Source organism: Octodon degus, unplaced genomic scaffold (assembly GCF_000260255.1).
Source record: "Octodon degus isolate 3935 unplaced genomic scaffold, OctDeg1.0 scaffold00345, whole genome shotgun sequence".
NCBI lineage: Eukaryota > Metazoa > Chordata > Mammalia > Rodentia > Octodontidae > Octodon > Octodon degus.
Genome location: NW_004524921.1, coordinates 495023 through 509366, shown reverse-complemented (window position 1 = coordinate 509366; position 14344 = coordinate 495023). Strand labels below are relative to the sequence as shown.

General features: G+C 41.9%; 1 protein-coding gene across 2 annotated transcripts in view; it reads right to left on the bottom strand.

Annotated features, from left to right (window-relative positions):
• The window catches only part of Slc16a2 (solute carrier family 16 member 2), a 172644-nt gene extending 159593 nt beyond the window's left edge, over positions 1–13051 (bottom strand). The window contains exons 1-2 of one of the 2 annotated variants that reach the window (XM_023708302.1): positions 12946–13032; positions 12375–12879 (exon numbers count right to left, since the gene is read on the bottom strand). In XM_023708302.1, the coding sequence (XP_023564070.1) occupies positions 12375–12792 (418 nt within the window). In that variant the 5' untranslated portion in view covers positions 12793–12879; positions 12946–13032. Of the gene's footprint in view, positions 1–12374 lie in introns of both variants that reach the window. The other variant, XM_023708301.1, reaches the window with a different exon arrangement.
• Positions 13052–14344: the final 1293 nt, after the last annotated feature.

Genomic DNA, 14344 nt, shown 5'->3' with positions numbered 1-14344 from the left:
AGGTAAATTTTTTTGAGTTTGTCTTTTTCAGATATTTCTACTATGTACGGCCTCGATGTCTTTAAATACAAATGATGAGCCCAAGCCCACCTTGTGAGTGAGAACTTCCACCACTCTCTTGGAACCCCTCCAAACCCACCCAAGCCCAGGCCCTGTAAGTGTGTAGGAGAGCTTCTGTGCTCCGCTGTGTCTGCTGGACCTCTCTGGATCAAGTCCAGGCCCGCTATATGAGTGAGAACTTTCACCAGGCTCTCAGGACACCTCCAGCGCCAGCCCAAGCCCACTTTGTGAGTGAGAACTTCGGCCTTGCTCTCCGGAATCCTGCAGACCCACCCCCACTCCAGGCCAGGTGAGTGTGTGGGAGAGTTTCTGTGCTCTCCTGTGTCCCCTAGACCCCAGACCCAGCTTAGGCCTGGCATACAGGCCTGGGGTGAAACTCTGCAGGTGAAGTCACTGCAGAGAAACTAGGGGCCAAAAACACCCAGCTAATCCAGGAGCAGAACATCTTGTAAGAGGGACAAAACAGGTTCTGCTCCAAGGGCTGCAGCAGGAGGAGGCTGAACACAGTAGGCAGACCCAAGCCAGGCACAACTGGATGAACTTAAAAATAGCAGATCTACACCCAAATTTTAGGAGGTGCTAAGGTTATAACTGCACCAAAGCTCTACACCAAAGGTCAGAGAACAGCGCTATACAAAATGAAAAAGAGAAGGCACAAATAGCAATCTCAGATCCTGAGCCCACCCAGAACAAGTGCAGAGGACACGAGCACAGCTGAAAGGTCAGAAATAATAGCATCTGAGGTAAAGAAACAACAGCAGAAAGGTATAGAGGAACTCAGATCAGAATTAATCTCTAAAATAAAAGAAGAAATCTCTGAATTAATAGTGTCTGAAGTAAAGAATCAAATACAAAACATATAGAAGGAATCAGAACAGAAATAATCTCTGAAGTAAAAGAACTAATAACTGATTCTAAAGAAGACACTGATAAAAAAATAGAGTAGATTAGAAAAGCAACAGATTCCTTGAATGAGCAATACAGGAAAGAAATAAATCGCATGAAGCAGAGACAAAGAGATATAGAGGAAATTAAAATTTCAATCACAAGCTTCCAAAACCATTTCAGTGAAAGTGAAGATAGAGTATCACATCCTCAAGACACTGTCTCAGCTACTGAAAAGGTAAGAAAAGATCTCTTGAAAACAATGAAGATGCAGGAAAAAATAATTCATCACTTGCAAGATGATGCGAAGATGAGATTATTAGGCATCAGTGAGAAAGGAGTTAATACAAATGATATAAAAAGAATATGAACAGAAGTAATAGTAGAAAACTTCCCAAATATGAGGAAACAATCTAACATTCAGGTAAGCGAAGCATACACAACTCCAAATAACTTCAACCCAATTAAAAATACACCAAGATATATAATAATCAAGATCTCAGAAATTTAGCACAAGAATAATATACTGAAAGCTGCTAGAGAAAATAAACAGATCACATTCAAAGGAAAACCCATCAGAATAATGCAGACTTCACAAAAGATGAAGGCAAGAAGAGCATGGAGCAGAGTACTTCAAGTCTTCTATGAAAATAAATTCCAGCCCAAACTACTATACCTATGAAACTATCTTTCAACTTTCATGGAGAAGTGAAATACTTCCATGGCAAAGTACATGGCAAAGAATTTCATGATGACAGTGACAAACCTACACAAACCAGTAAAAGATGTCGTAGACAGGAACCAAAACTATCAGAACTCCACAAATGAGAACAGAAGGAATTCACTAAATAGGGAGAACAATTAAACAAAGGAGAAAAAGGAAAAAGCAATAAACAACAGCAAGTAAATAACATGTCGATCATAAATCAATACATCTCAATTATAACCATCAATGTAAATGGACTCAATTCACCGATTACAACAAATAGACTAGCAAAATGAATTAGGAAACAAAATCCAACAATATGCTGTATACAACAGACACACTTAACTCATAAATTCATAGGCTGAAAGTCAAAGGATGGAACACAGTACTACATGACCCAGCACCTCAGAAAAATGCAGAGGTAGCGATCCTGTTCTCAGACAGTGTCAACTTCAAATCAAGAATGGTCAAAAGAAATAAAGAAGGTCACTATATACTGGTTAGGGGGAAAATTCAAGAGGAAGACGTAACACTCATAAATGTATATGCACCAAGCACGGGAGCACCAAACTATATAAGACAAATATTATAGGACATGAAAATTCTAATATCCAATACCACAATCTTTAAAGGAGACTTTCAGACACCCTTATCCCAAAAAGATAGGTCAACCAGACAAAAAATTAGCAAAGAGGAAGCAGAACTGAACCAGAACTTGGAACAAATACTTAGTGAACATCTACAGAGTGTTTCACCCCAAAACAGCTGAATATACATTTTTTTCAGCTGCACATGGGGAATTTTCTATAATAGACCACATACTGGTACATAGGTCATGCTTAAGCATATGCAAAAAAGCTGAAATTATCCGATACATATTATCTGACCACACTGGAATAAAACTGGAAATGAACAAGAGAAGAAAACAGAATAACTCTAAATACATGGAAATGAAACAACACCCTACTCAGCAACCAATGGGTCACAGATGAAATTAAACAGGAAATTCAACAATATCTACAATTCAATGAAAATTCAACCACAATTTATTGGAATTTAAGGGATGAGTTGAAAGCAGTTCTCAGAGGGAAATTTACAGCTGTGAACTCAAAACATTAGGAAGATGGAACAGAAACAAATAAACACTCTAATGCTACACTTGCAAAGTCTAGCAAAGGAAGAGCACACCAAACCCAGAGCTCAAAGACGGGAAGTAATCATAAAGATTAGAGCAGAAATTAATTCAATTGAGATGAAAACAAAAGTTCAAAGAATTAATGAATAAAAGAGCTGGTTCTCTGAAAAACGAAATAAAATCAATAAGCCCCTAGCTAACCTCATCAAAGGAGGAAAGAAAAAATTCAAATACAAGCAACAAGGAATGAAAAGGGTGTAATCACTACAGACCCAGTGGAAATTCAGAAGATTATCAATAGCTACTTTAACAACCTTTTCACTCATGCAGTAGAAGACACAAACAAAATAGATTCCTAGAAAGGTACAAATTGTCAAAATTGAATCAAAACGATATAACAATTCTCAATAATCCAATAACAGCCAATGAAATAGGAAATGTAATGAAAAAAAAAAAAACCTACTGACAAAGAAAAGCCCAGGTCCGGATGGAATCATAGCTGAATTCTACAAGAAACTTATGGAAATATAGTCCATATACTCCTCAAACTCTTCCATGAAATTGAAAAGGAAGCAATCCTCACAAAATCATTCCCAGAGGCAAGTATTAGACTGATAACAAAACCAGGGAAAGAAGCAACTATAAAAAAGAACTATGGGCCACTCTTCCTCATGGCCATAGATGCAAAAATCCTCAGTAAAATCCTAACACAGAGAATACAGCAAATCATCAAGAATATTATACACCAAACCAGGTAGGATTCAACCCAGGGATGCAAGAATGGTTCAACATACGCAAATCTATAAATGTAATACACTATATCAATAAAGCCAAACTAAAAACTACAAAATCATCTCAATTGATGCAGAAAAGGCTTCTGACAAAGTCTAACACTCATTCATGTTCAAGGCCCTACAGAAAATTGGAATAGATGGCCTCTACTTTAACCTGATAAAAGCCATCGATGACAACTCAATGGCTAACATAATTCTAAATGGGGAAAAACTGCAATCTTTTACTCTCAGATCTGGTACAAGACAAGGATGTCCTCTATCAACACTCCTATCCAACATAGTGCTGGAATCATTAGCTACAGCCATTAGACAACAGAGAGAAATAAAAGGAATAAGAATAGGTAAAGAAAAAGTTAAATTAGCATAATTTGCAGATGATATGATATTTTACTTGGAAGACCCAAAAAACTTCTCCAAGAAACTACTTGAATTGATACACAAATTCAGTAGCATAGCAGGATACAAACTCATTACTCAAAGGTCAATAGCATTCCTTTACACAGATAACAAACACACTGAGAGGGAAATTAGAGAAACAATGCCTTTTACTATAGAACCACAGAAAATGAAATAACTTGGAATTCATCTAACTAAAGAAATCAAAGATCTTTTCAAGGAAAATTACAGTATTCTTTAAAGAGTGATCATAGAGGATTTCAGAAAATGAAAAGACATTTGCTGCTCCTGGATAGGAAGAACCAACATTCCCAAAATTGCTGTACAGATTTAATGCAATACCAATCAAACTACCACCAACATAGCTCACAGAGCTAGAGAAATCATTCCTAAAATTTATTTGGAACCAGAAAAGACCTAGAATAGCAAAGGCAATCCTGGGCAACAAAGACAAGGCAGGAGGCATTACAATTCCTGACTTGAAATTATACTACAAGGCCATTGTGATAAAATCAGCATGGTATTGGCAAGAAAATAGACCCGAGGATCAATGGAATAGATTAGAAGATGCAGATGCCTCTAAGAACAAACTCAACCACCTGATCCTCGACAAAGGGGCCAAACGTGCTTACTGGAAGAAAGATAGCCTCTTCAACAAATGGTGCTGGAAAAACTGGCTCTTGACATTCTAAAAGTTGACCCAGGTCTATCACGATGCAGAAATCTGAAGTCAGAATGGATTAACGATCTAAACATTAAAACAGAAATGCTAAATCTGGAAGAGAAATTAGGAGGAACTCTTGAGGACATAGGGGTATGCAAACAGTTTGTGAATAAAATTCAACTTTCATGGGTAATATTTGAAAGGATTAACAACTAGAAAAACCTCTTATTGAGAAGTTTTTGCACATCAAAAGAAATTACCAACAAAGTGAAAAGACAACCCACAAACTTGGAAAAACTCTTAACTAATAAGCACTCAGACAACTGTCTGCTCTCTAGAATTCATATAGAACTAAAAAACATTAGGGCCCCAAAATTTAAAGACCCAATCCAGAAATGGGCATCTGACATGAACACACACTTCTCAGATTATGAAATTACAGAAGTGAATAAATACACAAAAAATGCTCCACATCACTAGCCACCCATGAAATGAAAATTAAAACAACACTGAGAGACCATCTCACCCCAACAAGAATTGCTATCATATACAAATCAACTAAAATCAAATGTTGGAGAGCCCATGGGAAAAAGGAAACTCTTCTCTACTGCTGGTGGGAATGTAGATTGGTGCAACCATTATGGAAATCAGAGTGGACACTCCTTAAAAAACTAGGACTGGAAATCCCATTCAAGCCAGCTATCCCCCTAATGGGAATTTTCCTGGAGAAACTAAAAACATCATATCATAGTGGCATATGTGTGCCTATGTTTATAGCAGCACAATTTGTGATAGACAAATCTTGGAAACAACCAAGATGCCTATCACCTGAAGAATGGATGAAAAAGATGTGGTATTTTAATACAATGGAGTATTACTCATCTATAAAGAATGCTAAACTGGAAGCATTTATATTTAAGCTAATGGCACTTGAAGATTATACTCATAAGTGAAATAAACCAGACCCACATATGTAAATATCATATAGTCTCCCTAGTATAAGAACTCAAAAGAAAAAATACAAATGGAAATGTATAACACAAAAGGAAAGCGAGAACTTGAGGATTAGACAACGAAGAGAGGGCAGGGACAAAAGCTACAAAACATGACAGGGGCAAAGCCATACATTTATATGCACAAGGTGGGTAAGGCAATGATCCTGAGAATCTTCAGCAGGTTTTTGAAACTAGCAGTTAATTGGTAGGATTTTCACCCTAACTAACTATATGTGCTGATACCTATGAACTAAGCAACTGCACTGTAGATAGCAATGTGTCATTCTGGTCTTCTAAATACGTACTGCTACATTGCTGTATATGGTTAGATTTCTAAATTTCTATGTAAAAATATGTAACTGTTTATTCATATTTTTAATTTTTTTTCATTTGTTTTCTTCATATTCTGTAGGGACCTAAAGTTTAATATATCAATACTTGATGGAAAATACCTGTTCCATATTATGCCTAAGATGTTTGACATTCAGACAGTTAGGTTAAACCCATCTTCATATGTTGTAAGGTAGTAATAAACTTCTTTCCTGGAGGATTAACACCCTAAGTTTGTAGACCAAAAATTAGAGAAACAGAAGGGCTGCAAGGACAGGCAACATTTGGCCCTAGCCTTTCAAGGTCAGTGAAGACTCAGGACATAGAAGAACCTATACTGTAACATCATGTAACTCAGCTGTGTCTCAAATTTTCTGATCAAGGATATTATGGGGCTATAGAGCAATGTGATCTATGATGTACAGTGTGCCTAAGGAGAGTCCCATGGAGAAAAAACAGTCTCTCGGGCTTTCACAGAGAGCAAATTGGTCAAGCAATGGCCGTGACTCATCCACATGGCTGACACTGACAAAGTATCTGCAAACTGTGGTACAGGGTTACAGGATAAATCCTAAAGGGACTTGATTGACCTTATCAGGTAGAAAATTTATATTTCCTGATATATCTTGCTTTATCTTGGTCTTAACAATCAAGCAGGAATGTATAAAAATTAGGTATAAAAAGTAAAGCCATATTAATATGCTGAGCTGTAAAAGGCTCAAGTCAACAACTTCAAACATTGACAGTCTTACGGAAAACCCACTACTATTATGGACTATTGGACTATATTGGGATATTTTGCTGATTTCATGCACCTACAGTATTTAAATGACAACAGAATACCCTTCTCTGACAAAACTAACCAAAAAATGGGGATACAAATGAATGAACATTTTGTATCCATATATTCAAAACAGGATAGATATACAGCTCCATTCTTTTAATGCAATGAACACAGAGGTTTGTTCTATTAGTGTTGGATACAGGATATCAGGTCTGCATCTTGTATAATGAATAACCACTAATACAACAATATGCAGTGTATTAATTATGGAAAATGTGCTAGTAATCGGTTGTGAAACTGTCTCATTGCTATTTGTTTCTCAATAAAAATGTTTTTTTAAAAAGTAAAACCATATTAATATGCTGAGCTGTGAAAGACTCAAGTCAACAACTCCTGACATTGCCAGTCCTATAGATAACCCACTACTATTATGGACTACTGGACTATATTGGACTATTTTGCTGAATTCACGTACCTATAATATTTAAATGGCAATGGAATACCCATCTCTAGCAAAACTAAACCAAAAAAAGGGGATACAAAGGAAGGACCATTTTATATCTGTATATGCAATATGGTTAGGATAGATATACAGCTACTTTCTCTTAACTCAATGAGAAAAAAGATTTGTACTAATAGCATTTAGACAGGATATCATGACTGCATCTTGTACTATGAATAACCACTAAGAAGATAATAATATGCAATATATTAATTATGGAAATTGTCTTATTAATCATTTTTGAAACTGTCTCATTGCTATCTGTTTCTCAATAAAATTAATAAAAAAATATGCTTCTTGTTACATAGGTCTTGCTTTATCTTGGTCTTAACCATCCAGCAGAAATTTAAAAAATTGAGGTATAAGTAGTGAAGCCGTGTTGGTATGCTGGGCTATAAAGGGCTCAGGTCAACAGCTTCTGACATTGCCAGTCCTGAAAATGACCCACTACTATTACGGACTATTGGACTATATTGGAACATTTTGCTGAATTCATTCACCTACAGTATTTAAATGACAATGGAATACCCTTCTCTGACAAAACTAAACAAAAAAAGGGGATATAAATGAATGACCATTTTGAATCTGTATATACAAAATAGGATAGATATATAGCTACTTTCTCTTAATTCAATGAGAAGAAAGATTTGTACTAATAGTGTTTGAACAGGATATCATGTTAGTATTTTATACTATGAATAATCACTAAGAAGATAACAATATGCAATGTATTAATTATTGAAACTCTCCTACTAATCAGTTTTGAAACTATCTCATTGCTATTTGTTTCTCAATAAAATTATTAAAACAATAAATAAATACAAATGATATGAGGAAGTGGTGTCTGTAGGACTTTCCTAATTTCCTATTTACTTTCCTAATTTTGCAACTCTTCTTTACTCCCATTTAAGAAGCTTTACAAATTTTCATTATTCTGAATAAGTCAAAATTTATGCCAGGAGAATAGTAAAGAATAAGATGTCACACAATTCTGGAAAGATAAAATGGCAGAGCTAGGAAATTTTTAGAGTCAAGCCGTCTCATCTCACAGATAAATTGAGGCATCAAGTATGGAAATGTCTTCTCAGACTCGTAAAACATTACTGAGATCACCAGCTGGTTTTGAATTTGGCATAAGGTCTTACTGTTTTAGATTAAATGAACATTTGAGGTCAATGGGCAGTGAACTAGGAATTCAGATTTAACAGGTACTCCAGTTCAAATAAGCATCTTCCTGTTTGGCTTCCAAATGCCCCAAACTTTTGTTTTTGTCCTCCCAAATGAATTAGTCACAGTTTGGGGTTAGGTTCAGTCTAGTAGGAGGCAGCGGAATGACTTGAAAAATATCTGGCCAATGACTCTGTGGCCCAAAACTCCACATCAATCTCTAAAACCAAAATGATCTAGCTATGCTGTATGGTAGACAAAAACATTCAGTGAATCAAGACACTGACAGCTTTGCTCAAATACTACCTTAATCTCTAAGACAGCAATTTAAAGGTAAACCCAGAGAGACACAGAGCCCAAGAGAGGGAGGAAAAGAGAGCTACTCCATTGCTGGCCCCACCCAACCTTGGGACTCTTGGTTCACCCAAAGGTAAAGTGGACCATTCTTTCCCATGCTTAGAAAATTCTGTCTCCATCAGAGAGTTCCAACAGCTTGAACAGTCTTCTACTAGTAGTGAACTTTACTGTCCATTGTCCCATTCACTGGTAATGACAGCCCTACTCTTATTTTCCCTCTGGAGCTTGCAAAGGCTATGCTTATAAAATGATCAATAAAAATGTTTCTCATTATATTTCATGGTTCAGCATTAGACTGATAGTTGAGGTGGAGAGTGTAGGATAATGGGTTTACTCTGGAGTACTTTCAAAGACTTCAGTTTGGCTCTAATATTAACTCTCTTGCCTTACTCCAGAGTCCCCAACTCTAATACCAGCCTCCATTACGATTTCAATAAAACTGGGAGCCTGCAGCCAATGTTACTTTTCTTGTCTTTCATCTAAAAGGCTTCTCTATCATCCTAGGAAACCACACCAGGCTTATATTTTCCAAAACATTCCCTAGTTGCCTCAAGTCCTATCTGCTATTTGGTCGAGGCTGAAGAACTCCCAGATTCCTCATAAACTCTTAAAAGATACAAGCTCATTGCTCTCTTGATCTTTTCCCTTTTTCCTATAAACCAGACTTTAATTACTTGCCTTCCTCCCAGGAACCTTTTTGCCTGTCAGTATTCCCAGGCATAGAACACAGGGAAAGTTGGCTGCTCTCAAAACAGGTAGACAAGACACAAAATCTACTACTGGTGTCATGCAGAACTATATATATATCACAAAGTCTACAAAGATTGTAAATGATATGATCCAGTAAGGCCTAATTCCACTTTTCTACTACCTCTTGCAACATTTACCAAAGTGCAAAGACCCCTGATGTGGAGTTATCCTCTAAAAATAAAACCTACCCTTCCCATAGGTCCCCCATACAATCTACAGAACTTGGACCTATTAAATCAATATAGCTCTAGAGCTACCATGACATCAAACCTAATCCAGAACAATTTGGGTTGTGAGGTACCTCCAAACACTAAATTCGTAGATTTTTAGAGACAGAACTCATGTCAAATATTAATAGAAATAGATCATTACATAAATAGACTTGGACAATGTATCAATATCCTCCAGCATCATCCATATGGCTTTCGTGCAAATAGTGGCTGACTGAGGCATAAGAAAACCTCCTATTAGCTTTTTCCATTCTTGTGAGACACAAGGGCAGTGGCATAGGTGGCTAGGAAATTTTGAGTACACTGCAGTGTGGGCAGGCAGAGATATTTGAAATCTCAAGATCTAAATGCTAGCTTGGGAAATCTGAGTGACTTAAGAAAAGAAGAGATGAAGAGATTTTCTGGGAGTCCCAGAACATGGTAGAGTATTCCCAGATTTTCCTAAATAAAAACCTAAGGTGTTCCTGAGAGACTTCAGTATTAACATTAACTTTAGTGAATTCAAGATACATCATTGCAAGGATCCAAGCCAAAGTATTCTGAGACCCTGGGGACATACCAAATTTCTTCTGTCCTTTCCTGACCTATAATCTCCATAATTTAAGCCAGTAACCACAATTCTTCAGTGAACTTAGTCTGTTTCAGAGTACACACTAGCCACACCATTGCATAGACCACTGCCCCCTTCCTGATACACTGTGAGGTCTTGACCGGAAAGTCTTAGCCAGCCCTCCCCCTGAGTCCCCTATGATCACCTACTTTGAAGTCTGTTCCCCAGCAGTAAATCTCTTCCTGATAAAATAGTGGCATTTCCAAGTTTTTTTATGTACTCTTTAAGGCCCCAGCTCTAGGCCTGCTGGCAATACATAAACACCAGGGCCTAACTTCAACCCAGCCTCCATTTTTTACCTTCAAGTTTCACCCAGATTTGCTGCTGATGCCAAAGGCCAATAGCTTGCTTCCAACCACAAAGCAGGGCTCAGCAGGTGTCCCATCTCCTCAAGTAGTAAACCAGATAACAGTCTGAGGCACTAGCTGGGCTGTCTTCCCCAGAGCTCCTGAACTACATCAAAGCAGAGAAAAGGGTCGTCCCAGGTATGGCAGCAACCTTCACCACAAAAGTTGTTCCACACAGTCCATGGATCACTCTACTTCTCAGGAGGGATGGGTAGTTGTGAGGTTGCACTTGACAGCCACTGCCACTAGAACTTTCTTCAAGAGAGACCTGCATGCTGTAGCTATGCCAATGAGGTCAAAGCTCCAGGTCCCAAGACACTCAAAGCCCCTTGGCAGAGTAATACAGGGAAGTTGCAAACTAAAAACACATGTCCATGGTGGAGGACAGTGCATGAGGCTCTCCAAAAGAAATCTCATATGCATGTCCCACAATTCAATGATTTTATGTTCCTTAATCTCCAAGTCCCCTCAGATGGCAGAAGTATGTGTTGAAGGTTGGCAAGAGGAGAGAACTTCTGAGCTCAAAGGCAACACAAAGAAAAGCCAAGTTTTTAAGTTTTGAACTTGGGATAATGAAGTGCTTAGAGTTATGCTTAGGAGCCACCAGTGGGAGAGGGAAAGAGGGTATTCCAAGCCCTAAATTCAGTCCTAAGACCATTCACCAGAATCGCAAAGGGGCTTTTCTTGCAAAGCGAGATGACTCCACTTTTCCAAGCTCAGGGCCCCTCCGAATGCCAGAAGTGTGCATGCTCATCGTCTTTTGGCCACTGACCTGGAGAGCGAGGGCTATGCCCTTACCTTGTTAGTCTTAGGGAAACAGATCAAGTCAGCCCCAAGTCAAGGTGGGAGTGGCAGGGCTGGCACTCTGACTTCATCGGATAGTATAGAGGCTAGGGGTGCCTGGGAGGCCACCGCTGAGGTTGGGGGTGGTGCACAGTGAGCTGCAGAGCCCAGCCTGCTTGCAGCCGCCTCCTCCCCTTTGGCAGGAGACCGCGGAGACCGCCTCCCAGCCGGCTTTGGGGCTCGGCTCAGAGGGCACCAAGATCTGCTTGTTACCCCAAGGCGACCGAGGATAAGCAGGCCTGGCTGGGCCATAACCACTGCAATGAAAGAGACATGCTCACACCCACACTCACACTGTTTCTCCCTTTCTCTCCTGCAGACATACACTCCTGCCTTGTATTTCACTCTAAGCAAACAGTCTAAGTGAAGAGTCCCCAATATTGCTCCGCTCCACCAAAGCAACTGGGGCTGCTGCGAAGATCTGCAATACAGTGTTTCTCTCAGAGCCCGCCCACCTTCCAATTCTCTCTAGTCACAGACCACCCCCCAATAGTGCAAATATTTTTCTCCATACATATCACAAGCAAAGTACTTCAAACAAATCCAAAAGGTGAGTCTGGGTTTGTCCCAGAGCAAAAAAGTTCATTGATTGCCTGTGATCAATAGATGTCCTGGTTCCCACACCCAGGATATCTTGCTCTTAGTCTCTACAGGAGAAGGTGCTCAGCAACCCGCGCCCTAGCAGGGCCATGGGCAGAGAGCAAGGGAAGTAGTAGCAGGGACGCTCTGGAGAGGCACTTAGAACCAGAAGGTATGGGGGCGGCAGCGAGAGCAGGCACCCATGCCCACAATGCAAAGTGGGGTGCCTGGGCCACTCACCTGCTTGGAACTCCACTTGACGATTTTTCTCTTTTTCCTCCTCTAGCAGCATGGAGTAGAGGATCCCCACGGAGTTATGGATGCCGAAGATGGAGCCGTTGCACCAGGTGGCTGCGAACACCACCATCCAGCCAAAGCCACCTTCAGGGGGCTCGAAGCCACGCACTGTGCCGCGGGTCTCTACTGTGGGCGTGGGGTCGGGTTCGTGCACCGACTCCGGCTCAAATTCTAGCTCAGGCAGAGGTGCAGGGTCTGGTAAGGGCTGGGGCTCCGGTGGGGTTACTGGCACAGGCACTGGTTCAGGCTGAGGCTCGGGCTCAGGCCCTGGCTCTGGACTACCCTCCGGTTCCTCTTGTTCGTGGTCTGCCTCCTCCCAGGGCCCCTTGGCTTCCTCGCTCGCTGGGCTTTGTAGCGCCATCGCGGCTGGGGGACTGTGGCTGCTCGGGCCGGAGGAGCCGCTGTTTGGCTGGTACTTGTTTCTGCTGCTGCTGCTGCTGCTGCTGCTGCTGCTGCTGCTGCTGCTGCTGCTGCTGCTGCTGCTGCTGCTGCTGCTGCTGTTGCTGCTGCTACTACTACTACTACTGCTCCGAACGTTGCTGCTGCCGCTGCCTTCTCCTCTCGGCTCTGCACCCCAGCTGGCTAGCCCGTCCCGCGACAGACGTCCCACGAGCCTTCTCCTCCTCCACCACCCCTATCCAACCCCCCTCCTCCTCTCCCCATGTCATCTCTCTCCTCCCCCTCCTCCTCCTCCCACCTCTTCCTCCCTCCACAGGCAGCCGCTACAGCCTCGGCTCTTCTCCCTGGCCCTTCCTCCTCTTCTTACTTGTCTATCTACTATAACCATCGCCGCCTCCCCTAAACTCTTCCCAACTACTGAATCCTATTCTTGTCCAGATGCCCAGTACAGAAAGAACTAAAATAGAAAAAGGAGCTCAAACTATCCTGTTGTCCTGCGCCCTCCACACAGGCTCTGAAAACAGCATTGATCAACCCTGAGTCTCCTGCTTGTTCTTTCCTCCCATTCCTTTCTTCACACGCAGCTTGCAGCCCAGGTGGCCCCCAGGGACCTCAAGAGAAGAGCTACCCAATGAAGGACCCCACCCTGCCTTCAGAAATCCCTATGTCCCCACTGAGGCTCGAAGGGGCCACCCGCAGTGGACAGCCAGAGCCTCGGACACGGGGTGAACACAATCTTCTGGAGCCCCTGGCTCGGCCCCTCACTGACCCGTGCAACCTCCAGTCTGCCCCCTACCCCCGCTCTTCCCCGCAAATCCTGGCCGGAAGGGGAGGGAAGGAGGCGACTTCTCAGGGAGGCCCGCCCCTCCGGGCAGTCAATCAGGGCTTTGTTTGCGCCAACCTGAAGCCCAGAGGAGCCGCAGAGGGCCGGGTGTGGGCCGGGCCAGGGCAGAGTCTGGGCGAGGGGCCGGCCTGGAAGGGAGGGAGTTTCAGTGGCACCGGAGGGGTTAGGGGTCAGGCCCAGGCTGGAGCCGGAGCTCAGTTCTGGCTTCTCTTGGCTTTGTCCGGGACTGGGGAGAGGGAAGTAGGGGTCGGGTCGGGCTGCCAGGTTGGGCAAGAGCTACCCCCCACCATCCTGGCTAAGCTGGTCCCCCGGATGCTGAGAACTCCAGGGAACCTCAAGTGGAAGGATGTCTTCCCAGCACTAGCACTAGCTCCTTCCGCCCACCTTGTAAATAGAGTTGTGGGAGCCCCACCAAATAAATATCCCAGACTCAGGCCCCAGCTCTAGGCTAAGGGAGAGTTTGCCCCCAGAAAGTGAGTCAGAAGGAGGAGAGGAGGGGTGGAGGCTCTGTCCTGCAGGCAGCGGAGCTCCTAGCCTGGCGTTGCTGGTGCCCAGCTTCAGCACTCACCAGCCCCACGATTACAAAAGCGCTGCTTCCCTTAAGGAACTGCACGTTTAATGCACTAAACATGAGGCCACAGTGTTGTTACTAAGCTACTCAGCTCCCCTC